Here is an 18,317-nt window from a genome sequence, read left to right as displayed (position 1 = left end):
GGTATTTAAGTGTTTCCACTGTGGTAAGTGCGGTAGATCCTAGCGTATAACAGTACTCATGGACATGTTTGGTCCTCTTCGTGACGTGCGAAACTACTGTTTTCTTTTCATTGATTTTCATTTTCCAGCATTGACACCATTTTTCGACAGCTCCGAGAGCATCATTAAGCGCTTTTTGATTATCTGTATTATTTATACCACAGTAGAGCAGGCAGTCGTCAGCGAAAAGTCTCACTGTAACATCTTTATCAATATGGGAACAATGTCGTTAATATAGATTAAAAATAAAACGGGACCCAAGACGGACCCAAGACGGACAAGTAATGTAAAACTGAAAAAGAAACATGCATATGGATGATTTAAACGCGTTCAAAATCAAAATAAATAACATGAGTCCAAAACGAAACAGAAAAACAGTGCATAAGAAAATAACAAACAGTTTATGTAATGTGGTTAAAATGGTTGTGTGATGAGAAGAAAGAATATAAAGAAAAATATTTGGAACAATGGAGTACAATTATTCACCAGAACATCTATACGGACACAAAGTACTGTCGCAACTGGTTCAGGCTAGAATTGGTAAATTGCGAGTGTTTATTTAAAATTAACGGGAGGTTGTGCTAAAGAGACTGCAGTTTGTAATTGGTGCGGAAACGGGGAGTTTGCCATAAATCAGTGCTACGTGTAAATGCATTATTGCTGCTATGTTGAAGGGATGCGATTGTAGAAATAAATTGTCTGAAAGGGCGTGATAAAACATAAAATGAGCCCAACGTGCGCAATTCGAACATATCTTGTATGGGGACGATATTGTACTGACGAAATGCGTGCCGACGCCGACGACGTTCCAAGGTTCGTGGGAAGCGGTGCAGGCCCAGACGAACTGCGAAGCGCGCACCGAAACTTCCGCTTTCCAGCGAACCCGAGTCGCAGCGCCTTTGGACGGTCAAGGTTGGGATTGGCTGTTCAATGCGCCCTGGTCACCAGTTTGTAGCGGGAGCTAGATCCGCCCGAGAGACCGAATTCGATACGGCAGTACAAAGTGGACATTTCAGGCTGTTTTTATTCTCACGAAAATGAAGCAGACTCAAAACCGGAGAGCAGACGTAACCAGAGAAGGAGAACGAACACCGAGCGGCTAGACCTTTGCTTGACGCTGCTGCGCGGTGGTGCGCGGTTTCATGCCGTCGACGAGCTGCGCCTCTATATAGAAGGCGTCTCGAGAGACTGACTTCACTCCTGCTTTCTCGCTCGTGTGCTACCGGCGCATGGCGCAACGACCAAGCATTATTAACACTGGCGATCCCACGGTTCTCAAATACGAGACCGTCAGTTGTCTGCTCAGAAACAACACTTGGCGCATGAAGAAAGCTGGCGCAGCACGCGATTAATGGCAGTGGCACAGTACAGACAGAGTTGTTTGCACTGCAGAGGACGTCGTTATGCTGCAGGTGATGACGAAAACACTCCCAGTTTAACCACGGTACGCACCATTTGCACAAGGTGTTGATGTAAGCCGTACATGCACTGCTTCCATTGGACAGGCCGCATGCAGTTCAGGATCCACTGTTGGCACCAGCAATTAACATCGTCACCATGGATGTCTTGACAACAGCGCAGTAGGCAGGAACCCTAAGACGCCTTTTCGGAAGCGTTTTGGGCAGTCGCACTATCCACGCGACTGGCAGAAAGCTTCCACAGGTACAGCTGGTTATTGAACTCCACGGTGCAGCCTGTCTCGTTAACACTGCTCAGGCTTTCGTTCAGCGGCTGAATGAAGCGGTCGACGAGGCTCTCGCCCAGGTTGTACTGCAAAGGGAGAAAGGTGCGCGTTGGTTGCGTGCAGCGTTATCAAACAGGAAGTCAGTCAGCCAATGGGCTGTAAGAAGAGGTCCCTTGTACTGCTTGTGCCACATTTACCTGGCCGGTTTGTAAAACATTTTGCTGCGCAAAATACTGGTGATTGCGGCTCAGGGAAGAGCCGTGGCGCAGCTGATGATGGCCCGTCTTTTTTTTTTTTACTAATTTAGCGTCGTAGCTTGCCATCATTTTCTGGAATCAGCGGAAAACTGCAGTCTGCCGCGATTCAAGTGGCTGCGTCATTTTGCGAGCTTCGAAGCTCTCTACCCCGCAGCTGGACACTGTTTGCCACACAGGGCGCAAGATGGGGCAGCCTGTCAAACTGGCTTCTCCGCTCGTCTGGACTACATTTCAGCCGCAGCTGATTCCAGTTTATTACCGATTGCGGAAAATGCATGCAAGTTCCAGTGTTAAATTGCTTATCGAAAAGCGTGCAGCATCATAGACTACTCTATGGTCTGTGTTTTGGCCTGTATATACTATATTTTGCCCAGGATAATTATTTACGGCCGGTTCGGTAAATATCGAACACGCAGTACATCACCACAAACTTCTTCTGGGCACTCAAGGTCATGTCGTTATTAAAGAAACTTTCTGCGTAGTTTTCAATCTTGCTCAGAATAAATCGCAGAACTTAGAGTTTGCTGTTCAGCGGATATGAAGCCTTGTTCGTTTGTCTTTAGCACCGCCCGCCTTACAGAGGCCGACATTGTGCCCGGTGGCAACCTAGATACCGCAATTTTCTTCAGGGTTCAAAGCGAACAGTAAACTATTTAGGGATGATACCAATGTAAATTCACAATGATTTGCTAAAGGACCCGCAGGAAAAGAAGGACATCATACAAATGAACAGCAGTGACCAAGTTTTATACTCCCTTACGATGAACTAATGCCTTTACTTGGACGCTCCCGCACACTTTGAACCTGAAATAAGGAAACCTCAATCCAAGGTTTACTGCTCAATAAAAATCAAACCTTAGGTCCTTTGTGACTACGTTTATGTGTTTTTATTCAGGAGCAAAGTAGAGGATTACTGGTGAGAATATCTATTTTAAGATACAGCATTTTCCACCCGTCTCACGTCTGAAACTATAGAATTCAGTGCTGAAGAAGCATGAAAATGAATGGTGCTTTGGTTTGGCCTCGGAGGTCCGCAGTGACGTCACCATAGTCTAGTTCTGAAAAAAGCCGAGGGTGGAGGTGCCGTTTTCATTTTTTTGCACTCTTATCTAGTTTTGCACTCTTATCTTATCTACTATAACAGCGTAGCAGGAGGCGGCAGAAAGCTAGATGAGCGGATGAAATTAAGACGTTTGCGGGGATAGGGGGCCATAGCTGGTAAAGCACAAGGTTAATTGGAGACATATGCCGAAGGCGTTTGCCCTGCACTGGGCATAGTCTGGCTGAAGATGATGAAAAGGGACGGGTTAGAAAACGTATATAGGCTGCCTTATTTTTTTTACTACCTGTTTAAGCACTTGGAACGTGTTTAAAAATAAACGAACAGGTACTAGCGCAGTTGTGTGATTATGTCGACTGGCAACGCAAATAATCTCATATTTGCCCATCTTATGTAAAACACTGTGGGATTATGATAATTACTTTCTCAGCACGGCTGGTAAGCTGTCCGCCGTCGCCTTCGCGCGGTCAACACCAGTACACTTAGGGGAGTGACACCTGCGCTGAAATAGGGGATTGAGGCAACGTACGCGCAAGCGGCACTCGGAGCACACAAGTGTAAAGAGCGCCCAAGGTGGGATAGAGCAAAAGCGATACTGGCATGCCAACGCCCAATCGGCATGAAGAAAAGCAGTAGCTTGCGGTGTGGTGATGCAGTCTCATTACAGTCGGGCACAAGCACTCGCGGCTCATCGCTAGGCTGCACTGCGCTCACCTGGAGCATGGCTTCGTGCAGCGCCATGTAGGCCGGCTCGAGCCTGTCCAGGACCTGCCTGCGCGCCCCGTGCACCACCGCCACGGGGCCGTCGGTGCAGAGGGCGCTGCCGAGGCAGTGCTCGAAGCGGTAGTTCCAGCGGCAGGTGAAGGTGTAGATGCCTTGCGGGTAGCGCGCAAACACGATGTTCAGCAGGTCCTGGTCGGCCCAGGGAATGCGGCCCTGGAACTGCTGCCTCAGCTTCAGCACGCGCTCTTCCAGGCCGAAGGCTCGCATCCGCGTCAGGTTCATCAGCAGCAGGCCCGCGTTCAGAGCTGAGGAGGTAGAGAGAGACATAGCCTCAGTACAACTTTTCGCTGCTACCTTCTTTATGTACAGCTCTGTGTTCCAGCAAGCAGCAGAATACTTTTGGAGGCAACATGGTCAAACTTGGTGGACCTCACAGAGAAGGTATTCAAGGGGCGAGGGGGATAGATATAAAACAGAACAGCTTCATCAGCACCATTCATTTTTCAACTTTACTGACCCAAAAAGGCAGTCGATGTAGTCCTCATGCGAAACATCCCGCTAAAGATGGGTGATAGCGCAACTCGCCTGCCCCTCTACACTGCTAAATCAGCAAAAAGATCTGAGTGTGCGCAGATTCTTCAGCGAGAGACATCTTGAGCGAAACACTATTACGCCGTACGCATCGAGCGCCCTTTAAACCCCACGGTTACTTCGAAGAGTGTAAGCGTTTTAATGCGTTTAACCTCATTAACGAACCCCCCCTCCCCCCCCCCCCCCCACACACACACTATAATGCACTACATACCTGTGAACTGCCCGAAACGTCAGGTTTTGTATATTTCCAGCGTGCGATCTCCACAGAAGGGTGCACATTCGGATTGAAAATGCCCAACATTACTGAAAGGAGGTGCACAACAAGATCCTTTTGACCTAGGAAGCGCTTCGTTTGAGACGATCCTACTTTTAATCACTAGAACAATACAAAGCAGGGCCACAAAGTGCTTGAGCGTGCTGCTGAGTGACACGCTGGCAAAGTCAAATACTACGCGGCTCGATGGCGGTTGTCCGAAATCTGACTGGCAATTTTATGGCGGGAAACGTGCAGTAACTTGGAGCCTCTGCTGACACCTGTCGGGCTGTTGGCAATCTAGGACTGGGCTGCTGGGACGAACATCAAATGTACCCTCCCAAAAAACTGTAATGTCGCGATTGATGCGCAATACAAAAGTTTAATCTGAATTATTTCCTAGGTTTGCTGTTTCATTTACTACGAAGCTGCCTCCTGAACTTATCGCCGTCTTACCGAAAGGTCTGACGAACGGATGGAGCGCCTTTTTCAGGTAGTAGTTTTCGGTGAGACTCTCGGTTTCCGGCGCCATTGCAGCCATCTGCCACTCGTTCATGGCGTAGAACATGCGCCAGAAGTCCTCCACCGGGTGGACGAACACCACGTCGGTGTCCGAGTACAGCACAGCGTCCACATCCGGAAGCATACTCTGCGGGAAGAGGGTCTCGCGTGAGTGATTTTATTTTTTCTCATCCTGAATGGGCCGATTGCCAGCATTACAAGACAGTTTATGACGGCAGCGGTGGCCGAGTGGTCTGAGCATCCGCCTCGCATGCGGTAGGTGCTGGGTTCGATCCCCAGTGCCACCGAGTACCCACCGGTGATACAGTGGGTACAAGCTTTCCGTGGCCAGGTGCTCTGTTTATTTAGAGTGAAATGCTTGAGAAATGGGTCTTTGAACCCCACCTTGAAGGAAGAAAAATACCTTGTGCCACGGAGTTCTTTGGCCATAGATATCCTTGGGCCATAGAAATCCACCTTCACCATCAGAAAACAGTTTATGTGCTAACTCAGATAAGTTTACGGTGGTGTAATCACATTTCGGATGCACAATGTTTTATTTTATAAACGCGGCGCAGCAGAAACACCAGCGCGTCCGAAGAGATGGAACAAACAACGCCAGTGGCTTCAAAAGATGAATTGGGTTGTCTTAATGCGGCTAAAGATGCCTTTGCGTACTATGCTCCTCGTGTCTCTTCGTGTTTTGAAATTGTAATTTTATTTTTCGGGACCTCCGTGGCCCTTCGGCGGCTGGAATGTCCACAAAACTATTGTGAGCGATACCTCTTTCACAGATTGTGAATTTTGAAACAAGTGAAGTTTGTGTCTAAAAAGAACTAAATTTTACAAAAATATTTGCCGCCATTCAGTTTACCTGCCCCGTGCCTACTTGCATGTGCATTGTGTACTGACAGCTCTTACTGCTGACTTCTTTCTTTCTTCCTTCTTTTCATCGCCTTCATGTTTCCCTTCACTGGTTGCGGCATTCGGAATTTCAACCTAGATGGTTAAAATATAACCGCAGCCCTCCACTGCGACACCTTTCTGGCTTCCTTCCTTCGTTCGTTCGTTCGTTCCTTCCTTCCTTCCCTCCTTCCTTCCTTCCTTCCTTCCTTCCTTCCTTCCTTCCTTCCTTCCTTCCTTCCTTCCTTCCTTCCTTCCTTTCTTTCTTTCTTCCTTTCTTTCTTTCTTTCTTCCTTTCTTTCTTCCTTTCTTTCTTCCTTCCTTCCTTCCTTCCTTCCTTCACGGCGCAAGCACCCACGGAGTGCTCGGCAGTTCTTTTTTTTTTTCTTTCTTTTTCTTTATTTAAGACATTCCGTTACAGAAATGCCTTAGGGGACGCGACAAAAGGCAATAGACATGCCTGACGGGGCCGCGCCCCCCTTGGCTGCGGCGGAAACAACATAGCATAAGCACAATAATTACAAAGCAAAAGGAACAACAATACTGCATGATATGAAGGTGCATGAAAAAACACAAAAAAAATACAGGTACATAAAAACAATAAGTTGGGTCAGTGGTACGGTGTTATGAAAAACAGTGATGTATGTGCGCACGTCTTCAATCATCACAGTGAAGGTAAAGATCCGGTTCGATAGTTACCAGAAAACGTCAAGACGTCCTGAGTACGACCTCAAGATGCTACATCAGAATGTTTACACATCCTCAGGTTGACCCTGACGGGTCCTCAACTGCAATCAATTTGTCCGTCCGTTGCCATACTGAGGCTGTATTGGGGATCATATTTGGGGACCTTTTCTATACTACTTCAGGGTTTGTATCAAGAACTTTGTTTCCATAGGAGTCCCGCATTCAAGGCTAATGTAAGAAAAGAAGTACTTGAAGCTGGGCTTGTTGGTGCGTATTCGTGATAGACATGAGAGCGCGAAACGGCAACACGGAGGAATAAGGGAACGAGGAGCAGCGCTCGTCCTGTTCCCTTACTCGTCTGTGTTGCCGTTTTGCGCTCTCATGTATTTCACTAATGCAAGAAAAGCAAGCCAGAATAAGCAAAAAGAAGAGGGGCAGGGCGGGTTTGGCATAACCAGGGCCACAGACAGAGCTCTATCTGGAGTTGAATTCTGCTGCCTGACTGCAAAAGGCGCGTGGCCCAAAAATCGGAACAGTCCAACCCAGATGCATGCAGTCCAAGATGCATGCAGTACATAAGGCCAAGTTTAAAAGCAAAAATATCTTGATATCTCCTCAAAGGATATAAATTTTTGGGTCATAATTAATTCCCTCATTATCTCGCTATTGCACGCACATGCCACTTAATAAACGTGCAGGTTTAAGTGATGAGAGCCGAGTGCGAGAGGACAGCTGGTTAAATCGTCCAGTGATAGGGCGAATCTAAGATTTCGAGGCACTTTCATCCTCGAGTCGTCCAGCACAGTACAAATTGAGGACATCCTGTGAGGACATTTAAGTATCGATGCACTCAAAAGGTACTCATAATGCCAATATCCCCTGTTCGAGGTGAGGACGTTCTGAGCAGCCAATCCCCCCCCCCCCCCCCCCCCCCGACGATTTATTGCACCAAAAGACGGTGGCTTGAGTAGCTATTACTAAAAAAAAACACACAACTTAAACTGCCAGCAGACGTGCATCGCAGTCGTTGCGGTGAGTTGAAACCAGAACGGCGGCTGTGTGCAAAGCACCGTTCCTGGTCGTCTCATATGACCGTGAAGACTCTGGTGCCTTTCTTCAAAGCGCTTTTTATTCCAAGCCGCAAACATTTCCACTTCAAGAAATAAACACTCTAAACAAGTTAAATTTCGAGTATCTCAAAACTCTCCACGCAACGTACCAAACAATTTTGGGCAAAAAATTGTTGAGCCGCAAACCATTTATGAGCGCAATTCTTTAATATAATGAACGCAATTTTTTCACTATGACAATCAATATATCCGAACAGCCCCCGACGGCAGGCTTCCTTTTTTTTCGATTAACGTTTTTTCTATCGTCAGAAGCGTTGCCCATTGCTTTTCTAAGACACTCTTAATGTTCGGCGTTACTCATAGCTTGAGTCCCTATGGGACGTTAAACCAAACCAAACCCTAACGGTTCGATGTGATCAAAGGCAACGCTAAATATCTGCACAATGATTTCATAACAGAATCTTCAAATTTTCCAGTTTTCAAAAAAAATTTTCCCGATACTGTGGCTCAATGGTTAAGGCGCTCGTCTAGTTTGCGAGCAGAAGAGTTGAAATACGGGCCAGTAGGTACATTCTAAACGAAAAAAAAACAGTCACACAAGACGAGGGACAAGAAGAGTGTACACACCAGAACGACTGGTCCAGTCGTTGTGGTGTGTACACTCATCTTGTCCCTCGTCTTGTGTGACTGTTTTTTTTTTCCGTTTAGTTTGCGAGAGTACCCGAGTTCGAACCGGACCGCGGCGCTCGCGTTTCGATGGAGGCGAAACGCAACAGGCCCTCGTGTGCTGTGCGATGTCAGTGCACGTTAAAGAACCCAAGGTGGTCGAAATTATTCGGGAGACCTCCACTACGGCACCTCTTTCTCTCTTTCTTCTTTCACTCCTACCTTCCTTCCTTCCCTTACGACGCGGTTCAGGTATCCGCCGAGATATGTGAGACAGATAGTGCGCCATTTTCTTTCCTCAAAAACCAATGTACTAATTTACTGATACTGTTCGACATGAAATTTGGATCAAATTTCTATTCCTTGTCACCGCATTTCTAACGCCGAAGATTTACGTTACGAAGAGAAAAAATATAACACGGAAGCCAAGAACCACCGAAACCAAGGAGCATAGAGGATGTGTTTTTTAATTAGTAGTTTTTGATGAATGGTAGATTAATAAAAGCAGAAGAAAAAAGACCATATTCGGCCGGTGTTATCCAAACTCACGACTTCCGAATTTCGCGTCCGGTGCTCTACCAACTGAGCTACGGCGACGGCTTTCGATTTGCAACTTTCCGGGCATTTATGTGCAGTGCAAGAGATCCTTGAGAGTGTTCACCAGCGCCACCCTCGTTAATAGCGGTGGATGGAGTGCGCCCTGTATTACCGCCAGTGCCCCCTAGGAACGTGGTCGAACGGTGTGAGCGGAGGCTGTGCGAGAACCCTCTTATGCTACCTATGGCACCAAGGCTGCCAGATTCGAGGCCCTCGAGAGAAATGTATCTCAGAGCTAGGCGTGCAACATATGTCTGTATTAATAAGTACACAGCCCCAACGGGCGCACCTACCGGCAGGAAGAGCCGCTGCGTGGTGCATGGCCTGAACATGGCCCACCACGTGTAGTATTCGTCCTTGGGGAACCACACGGGCCGCACGTCGCACGTGACTCGCTCTCTCACGCTCGCTGGCCAAGAAGCGTACTTGAAGCGCCACACCGAAGGAGGGAAGGAAAACAAACAAGAACACAAGGCGTAAAGGTCAGAAACATCGGGCGGCCAGGCAGGCTGATTAAGCTTGGAGCTAGTTTATAAAAAAAAACGAAAAAAAACGCCTAAAATATAATTACGACGTTTAACAAAAGAAACAATATATACTTTGACGGACTCATTTTCGCCCACGAAGAGCGACAAAGATGTAACGCTATCGGTGCACAAGTAGTGTTTAAATCAGCCTGAACAACCTATCTGAAAGAGCCTTCTGTAACGTGACCCACTACCACGAGGGGGAGCAAACCGCGTTGTGCGCCATCCATGTGACCTCTGCGCACGCAGTGCAGACAACGCGACGCATGGTGATACAAAGACCGCTTGCGGAAAGCGCGATGTGACCACACGAGGACCGCCGTCAGCCCAAAATCGGCTATATTCGTCCGCAACGGTGGAATAGTATGTGTGTACCTCCGGAAGGCACTACGAGTACGCACGGCGCCAACGTCATGACGACCAAGAAGAGCTCTGCATTTCCCGCAGGGTTCGCCTCCCGGTCAGGGTCTGGGAACCGGCGTCAGAAAAGCACGTTAAATTTGTTTCAAGCGTTAATAATGAATACTTGGATTTTTAAGGCTCAAAGCTAAGTCAGTTTGCAAGAAGAGACAGGCTAGCTGCGCTAAAGCAACAGTGCGGCGGCTGGCCTTATCTGCTTGTCCGCTCTGTTAGCTCCAAACAATGTCGAAAGAAGAGACCGATTCTTTGTTTCATTATCAAAAAATTTTGAGCAGATTTTTGCTGCCGTTAGGCCTATTTTCACATGCCGTTGGCTGCTCTGGAGCCAAGAATGTGTTAATGGGTTGTGAGAGATATCATGGAGGGATTAACAGATTTGTTTGTACCAGGACAGCTGTCCTGGTACACTTGTATCTTTTCTTTACTTTGTATCCCCGCCTTAAATAGTGCACGGTGTGCTGCGCCGTACAGTCAGTGTTAGTCAGTCGCTGTTTTAATCCTGAGGATCGTCTTGAATGTAGGTAAGAGAAGACAGAGCGCTCGCCTGCTATAAGAAATCGCAACAACAATCAGCCGTGATTCAGGGCTATTTGAAACACAGATGGGCTCCAAAAGGGGACGTAACGTGTTGCTCTGCATTTGCCGCTGAAATGCAAGCACGTAAACAGAAAAAGCTGGCTGGATCCCATTTTACCAACGCAGCCGCCGAGCAGTTATACAGGAGAGCAAATATTATCTAAAATCACATCCTTGTTTCTTCCGGCATGGAAGGAACATGTCGAAAATGAAAAAGGACGCCTATGAAAGCATTTCTGAAAAAAGTAAAGATGCTTTGTGTTTTATAAGCAAGCCTTTCTGACATGACTTTACTAGTTGGCAAAGCGAACTCCGGTCAAACCTTTAGTTCACCCCGCCGCGGTGGCTCAGTGGTTACGGTGCTCGGCTGCTGACCCGAAAGACGCGGGGTCGATCCCGGCCGCGACGGCTGAATTTCGATGGAGGCGAAATTCGAGAGGCCCGTGTACTATGCGATGTCAGTGCACGTTAAAGAACCCCAGGTGGTCGAAATTTCCGGAGCTCTTCACTACGGCGTCTCTCATAGCCCGAGTCGCTTTGGGACGTTAAATCCTAATAAAACAACTAAACCAACCTTTAGTTTAATCGAATAGACATGCAGTGAAGTTATCAGTTTACTTTGGAAGGAAGTTGCAGCGATGTTTGCCAAGAAAGCGGTGAACCCAATTTGCGACCACAATACTACAGCGATGATTTGAGTTTCTGCAGTGGTTCATAGCGCAAATAGCCGGAAGGGAAAGTTGTTGAGAGCCTGTGCTCACCCCGAGCTAATTACGTGTACTTCAATATCATAGTTCTACAGCTGCAAAATGCAACATTTTTAAACATAATGCAACGTTTCCAGTTCATGAGAGTTATTTTTACAGCTTTTAGATTCGCAGTATTAACTCGACAAAAGACAGTACGCTAGATGTTTGGTTTGGCTTATGAGGTTTAAGGTCCCCCAGCGTCTCAGGCTATCAGAGACGCCGTAGTGAAGGGCTCCGGAAATTTCGACCACCTGGGGTTCTTTAACGTGCACTGACATCGCACAGTACACGGGCCTCTAGAATTCCGCCTCCATCGAAATTCAGCCGCCGCGGCCGGGATCGAACCCGCGTCTTTTGGGTCAGCAGTCGAGCACCATAACCACTGAGCCACCGTGGCGGCTTAGTACGCTAGATATGAAACACATAAAGTTCATAAGGTAAACGCGGATAAAGGTAACATAAAAATATTACTACCTCTCTCTGGCATTCAGGAGAAAAATATAAAGTCTACCACTGTGGGAAACTAGCAAATTTGCACATCACGCCCAATTATGCGGCTTATATGCTTCGTCTTTTCTTCACTTGTGACTAAGGGTAGCTTCATCGCTACAAGGACAAAGTAGCGAACCCAAGGAAAAGTCAAGTTTTGAGTTCATAAAGCTCGAGATCCAAGCCTCCATCTTTGCTCACCTCCTTCCGCATCTTGTTCAGGTTGTGATCATCGGCGATGACGACCAAATGCAGCGGTGTAGTAGAGTAGGCCACCGCAGACTTGATGGCAACCAGGCCGAGCGTGAAGTGGTCTTCGCATATTACGAAGACCAGGGTCATCTTCTGCCTGCGGTAAGTAAACAGATGAGATTTTGGAGAACCATTCAAATGCAGTGCTTTATTCGACATTTAAAAGACTACGGCTTAAAACGGAAACGCTGCACACTTCACTCGCAGGCAGCTTCTTGCGAATGCGCGTGGAAAATCGCAGACCATTTCTCTTGTGGAACTCACAGTAGCTTCAGCTTACTACTTAAACAGAAGGGTTCTGGAAACGGCTTTAGAGTTCACCAGAAAAGATTCAACAAAACTGAGCACGCTTTGTTGTGACAGTTGCCTTTGTGGGTTTTTTTCCCGGCCTACGTATAAAGACACAAAACATTCAAGTCACTTACAGATTCGGGGTTTCGTCCAACTTATGTAAGTGGTTCATTTGATTTGATTTAATTTATTGGGGTTTAACGCGCCAACGCGACTCAGGCTATGAGGGACGCCGTAGTGAAGGGCTCCGGAAAATTCGACCCCCTGGAGTTCACTAACATTCACTGACATCGCACAGCACACGGGCACGGGAAGATCGGGAAGATGGAAGAACGTCACGACTAGCACACTTCCATGAGTCACTCAGGATCCAGCACTGCAATTCGTCGACTTATTCGTCCTAACGCTTCAACGGCTGCCGGTCGTTCCCATTACACCACAAAGGTCGGAGTGAAACACTCGGAGAGTCGGTTCAAAATCCTTTCACGCGCTAGCCTCGAACCTTATATGTAGCCTATCTGCTGCGAGATATTATAGGACACCGCCAGGAGCGATGTACGGGAAACGGTTGTTCACAATTTTAATAACAAAATTGGTTTTTGAGGAAAGGAAATGCCGCATTAACTGTCTCACATTTCGGCGCACATCTCAACCGCGCCCTAAACAAAGAGGTACAAGTGAAGGTGCATATCTTCTAAGACTATTCTAAACGACCGTTGATTCTAAGGTGATTCTAAGACGGCAACCTTCACTGTGCATTAATCCATCTTTGTACAGCCCGATGACATTTTTTAATTTGCTGCAGGTTAACTAAGCTACCATGTGAATAGAACCTTTCGAGGCATTTCTTATCACACGTGTGGAACATCCGAACGCTAAACACCAAATTCCATAAAAGGCGTTCAACTATACGTGCATTTAGCTCTCGGACAGGAATAATTTAGCGCATGTGCCTGGAGCTGAGCAGAAATAACGAAGTGTTCTGTTCTTTAATCTATTGTTCCCTGTTGTCATTACAATTGGTAGTTTTCCCGGGATTCTTGACAGAAGAAATCATAATGCAACAGGCTGCAGTGATATCACTCGCTACCTTTATCTGAGAATATGAAAGGAGCTCAAGGACTGGAAAACTTGCACGTTGTTCGTCAGTTCATTCCTATTCGTATCACAACCCTTATCACCAAGTAGTTCCCCCAATCGAAGTGACAGTATTTATCGCAATGTGAAGCGAGTGCACTGCGTAGCAATGCATGCATCCTTTTCGAATAAGTGGCTCTGTCAACGGATTCCGCGGCTGTACTCGACGTGCACTGAAAAGAGAAAGCCAGAACTTCTGTGGGTGCATTGCTCTGCAAATAAGTAAATTGTGTATTCACATCAATCGCAGATAAATATAAGCAATACTACCAAGAGAATAACTCTGCATGGAGCCCACTCTTGAGTAGGGCCGTCAAAGGAGTTCTAACCTTGGTGATGGCCGCACCAGAGGGGCGGCAGTGGCAGGAAGGGGGGCCTGGTTTCCATTTTCGGCATATCTGGGCCAGCTGGACCACTTGGAGCCGATGTTAATGTAGCCCAGATGTGTGATGGTCAGTCCTCCGATCGCAGCCAGCAGACAGAGACACAGCAAAACGTGAACAGGCCTCAGTTGGGTCATGGCGAACCAGTCCGCTCACTGCAGAACCAAATGTTGCAAATTTACTGAATTAGGACTATAACAACATGCGCATAAACCAAAATAGTTGTGGCGCACAAAATGTATAGTACTATTTCATAACTTTAATATTCAGTGCATAAGCCATACGCGGTGCAGCACTCAGAGAGCAATTCTGGACAAAAGCTTTTTTCAGCGATAAATTGCTTATGAACTCAACATTTTTCATATGTTGATTCATATTGCAGCGAAGAAGCACAAACACACGTAGAAGGAACACACAAAAAACACGGACGAACGCTTTCAATTTTTCATATGTTGCAAGATTTCATTATCAATATATCCGCAGATGTCTCGGAAGACGTGTTTCTTTGCTATTAATGTTCTTCCTGTCGTCAGAAAGGTTCCGCATTGGTTTACTATGGCAGTCAAAACGAGCGATGGAAAAATATAAAAGGAAGATGTTGCTCGCATCGGAAGAATTACCTTCAATAATTCGATAGGAGCTAATTACAATATTTAACTATTCAAAGTTTTTGTCCAAGACTGTTCGACTTGAGTATTGCAAGGTCCAAGGAAATATGACCAGACTCAGCGCTAATGATCTATTTGCGAGGAATCCACGGCGATGCAAAAAGGTTGTGATTCAAGAATACAAGAGAGCTGCAGGGAAGTAAGAGAGTGTAGGGCGCGCTGTCCTTTGCAAGCCCAGAGGGTACAGTCAGCGCACCACAGCACCCGTGGCTGGAGGAGCGATTGGCTCACTTCAGGTCGAGCGCGTATACCACAGGCGCGCGGGTAACACGTGCTAGCACCAATTCGGTTACGGCTATTAGAGATTTAGCCAAATGTTTTGAACACAGCTAAACGCATGGACGTACTAGCCTGTGGGCCGCATATCGACAACTTTCTTGGATTATTGTTTTTCGTATTGTATATTTAATAATTTTAGTCGAATAAAAGAGTCTGTAGAAAATCTGCAAGGATGGAAAGGCGCGATGAGCATCAAAGACGTTGGCCACATAGTGTGGTGAGCGTATTAAAAGCTGGGCTGTTTGGCTTTTTGTGGCTATAAAAAAGAACGAAATTACTTGTGATGTTTACTCTTCTGTACGTCCCATTTTTCGCGCTAATTTTCCAATCACGTAGCCTGCTAAAAGGATGGTTTCGACAGGTATCCGAGTGCGATATCGAATACCTTACATTCTCAGAGTCTCAACATCAATCCGTAGTATGGTACTGAGGTGTTTCCGGAACATGGTAGCAGTTTCGGCCGCAGCGGAATATTTCGGGAGGTTCAGGCAAATATGGATTGCTTCACCTTGGGAGGGCCGGTTCTTTATCTCTGAGTGCTTCCAGGACTGCAAAGACTGTGCTACAGGAAGCCAATGAATAGTTAATTGTACATTTGACGAAAGAATAACGGAGAGCGCTTCGGCGATCAGGACTGAAGGCCTCTCGCAGACGGGCCAACTTCTATGTTGAATACAATAAATGTTAATCATCATTATCGCCTTCATCGCCGATTCAACTTTTCTGGCAAAGAACCAAGTAAAAATTCATTTTCTGACGCATATACAAGTTAATTCCAGACAGAACAAAATTCCTGGGCGTGTTCTTCACATACTGAAAAAATTGCGCAGAAACACGAGGGCAAAGCGCAATTTTTTCAGTGTGTGCATATCAACCAACGAGCCCAACTTTCTGCTTTTCTAAGTGTTGTTCCTCACAAACTTTGAATCTCACAATGCTTGTTTTTTATTGTAACACAGTTTATTCGTCGGAAAGAGCTTGGTGCTAAGAGGCCGCGTTAAGTGGTCGAGAGTACATAGCCCTCGACTACTTCGTCAGCCCACTCCGTCGCCAGAACTTGCGGTCTGGGGTCAGGGCTACCCAGCATGGTCACCCACCACTCGAGAGGACGAGCGGTAGATAAATCACCCGGAGGTGGCTCTATTTTGCAGTCCCACAAGATGTGGCAGTAGTGGGCTCATTGGCTGCAGTGTTTACAGTTCGGGCTCTATAGATCAGGACAAATGAGCGCAAGGAGTGATGGGGTACGAATTGATCTCGACTGCAGACGCCGCCAAGTAACCTCTTGTTCTTTCTTCAGGTTTTTGTGCGTAGAGGGAAAGTTCTCCCCACTAGATTAATATAATTGGTAAAATAATGAATGTGATTATGGAGTCCTTCGTGAGTGAGTGAGTGAGTGAGTGAGTGAGTGAGTGAGTGAGTGAGTGAGTGAGTGAGTGAGTGAGTGAGTGAGTGAGTGAGTGAGTGAGTGAGTGAGTGAGTGAGTGAGTGAGTGAGTGAGTGAGTGAGTGAGTGAGTGAGTGAGTGAGTGAGTGAGTGAGTGAGTGAGTGAGTGAGTGAAAACTTTATTAGCTCTGCTGCTAGCATGCAGCATTAGATGCTGATGGCATGCAGCATCCTCTCTGCATGCCCACGTTATGTGGTACAGCGTGGGGGGTTCTTGGCACCAAGGGCATTTGTCATTGTATTGTGTTGGATACATTTTGTTAAGTACGTGTAGGTTCGGGTACGAGCCCGTCTGTAGCTGCCTCCACGCGACAGAGTCCTCTCCGCTAAGGTAGTTGTCCGGTGGTGGATACCGCTTTCTGCAGCCCTTGTAATAATTTAGTATCGCCGAATAATCTTGGGGTACAGATTCGTTCCCCTCGAGGTCGCCTGCGTTGGATGCTCGGTAATAAGTGTACCCTCGAGCTATCCTGTCCGCCTCTTGGTTCCCTGTTACTCCCGCGTGTCCCGGCGTCCATACTATCGTATGCCTGACTGTTCTTCGTTTGTTTGTCGTTCTGTTATGTGGCCCCCAGAGTGGAGTATGCGGAGCGCTCTGTGCCCTATTCTGCCACGTAGGTAGTTGCGGCATGCTGTTTGTGAGTCTTAAGGATTTTTAGAGGCCGTTTAGATCGATAGCCCTCCGCTGCCCCTAGAGCGACGGCCGCTTCCTCAGCCTCGACTATCGTACAGACTTGTAGTGATGCGCTGGTGATCTCGCGTAGAGTCGAGTCAATCACCGTTGTTACCGCATTGCTGTTGTGCTACCCCGCTGCTCTGGTGTATGTGGCTGCGTCCACATATACCGTCGTTTCTTGGGGTGCTAATGTCTTTTGTAGGTATTCAGCCCTTGCCTCTCTGCGTGCTTTGTGTAGGTTAGGATCCATGTTCCGGGGTATTGGCGTTACTTTTAGTGTGTTGCGATATTCGTCCTCTGTATCTCTTGAATTTGATCGGCGCAGCCCAGTTTCTTTAGGAGCTCCCTGCCAGATGGGGTCTGATGTAGTCTGCGCAGTTGGGAGACTAGTTGTGCCTCTCTCAATTCATCGAAAGTGTTGTGTAGTCCTAGGGCTAGGAGCTTTTCCATCGTGAAATTCAGCGAGCCATGCACATCCACTGCCCGGTCGAGGAAACCTCGTTCCCCGTATTCCCCGAATTGGCTGGTACCTATATGAGTTTGGAAAAATTTGGCGCAAATTTGTTGGCGTTAAGGATCCTAAGAGAGGTGTTTGGAATTCGCCCTTTTGCGAAATTATTTATAGCCATTTTGTAGTCGCTGAGAATGATGGTCTCTCGGGCATGGGCTAGGGTGAGGGCTATAGCTGCCTCTTCTGCTGCTTCAGAGGATTTAGTGTTGATTGTAGCCGAGGTGATGTAGTCACAGTTCTCGCTCACAGACACAATTGAAAAGGCATTCGTATATTTGTATTCTGCCACATCTGCATAAAATGTTCCGGCGCACTGTCCGTATCTAATAAGTAAGGCTCTGGCTCGTGTTTCTCTTCTACCCTCATGGTGTATGTGGTGCATGTTTTTGGGAAATAGTTTGATTAGTGGGGCTGCCCTATAGTGCGGGGCAAGTGTACTTTAGCGTCTTGATTCATAGGTTAAAAGTGAATTGCAAGCCTGGTTAGAATACTCCTGCCAGTTCTAGAATTGGCTAATATCCCCGTTTAAGCTTTTGTTGTCTTTGGAGTGTATGTTCCTCGATTCGCCTCTCAATTTCAGCTATTTTTTTGAGGAGTCGCTTGTTGTGTTTTTGCTTTGTAAATCGTTTTTGGAGGCATTTATCTACCTCCCATAGGTGTAAGAGTTTTGAGCGTGCAATCTGTTCCTCCTTGTCAACTGACACCACAACGCTAGTGGCGCTGACATCCTCATTCAGGGAGCTTGCCCACTCACTAAGGTTAGTTATCTCCTTTGGAGCTGCTTCATTGCGAAGTTCCCTGAACTTGTCGCAATCCGTGGTTCATAATTCTTCGGATTTCTTTTCGAATTTTGTCGTGGGGAAGGTAATGCTAAGGATG

General features: G+C 46.9%; 1 protein-coding gene across 2 annotated transcripts in view; it reads right to left on the bottom strand.

Annotated features, from left to right (window-relative positions):
- Window positions 1-522: 522 nt before the first annotated feature.
- The window catches only part of LOC149334648 (glucoside xylosyltransferase 1-like), a 222,253-nt gene continuing 204,458 nt past the window's right edge, over window positions 523-18,317 (bottom strand). For both annotated transcript variants that reach the window (XM_089556296.1, XM_089556294.1), the window contains 6 exons: window positions 13,805-14,013; window positions 11,997-12,144; window positions 9,328-9,459; window positions 5,067-5,259; window positions 3,755-4,068; window positions 523-1,809 (listed from right to left, as the gene is read on the bottom strand). In XM_089556296.1, the coding sequence (XP_089412422.1) occupies window positions 1,633-1,809; window positions 3,755-4,068; window positions 5,067-5,259; window positions 9,328-9,459; window positions 11,997-12,144; window positions 13,805-13,995 (1,155 nt within the window). In that variant the 5' untranslated portion in view covers window positions 13,996-14,013 and the 3' untranslated portion in view covers window positions 523-1,632. The remainder of the gene's footprint in view (window positions 1,810-3,754; window positions 4,069-5,066; window positions 5,260-9,327; window positions 9,460-11,996; window positions 12,145-13,804; window positions 14,014-18,317) is intronic.

This window comes from Amblyomma mixtum, chromosome 8 (genome assembly GCF_055824585.1).
Source record: "Amblyomma mixtum isolate Tamu chromosome 8, ASM5582458v1, whole genome shotgun sequence".
Lineage (NCBI taxonomy): Eukaryota > Metazoa > Arthropoda > Arachnida > Ixodida > Ixodidae > Amblyomma > Amblyomma mixtum.
This window is presented reverse-complemented; position numbering and strand designations above follow the sequence as displayed.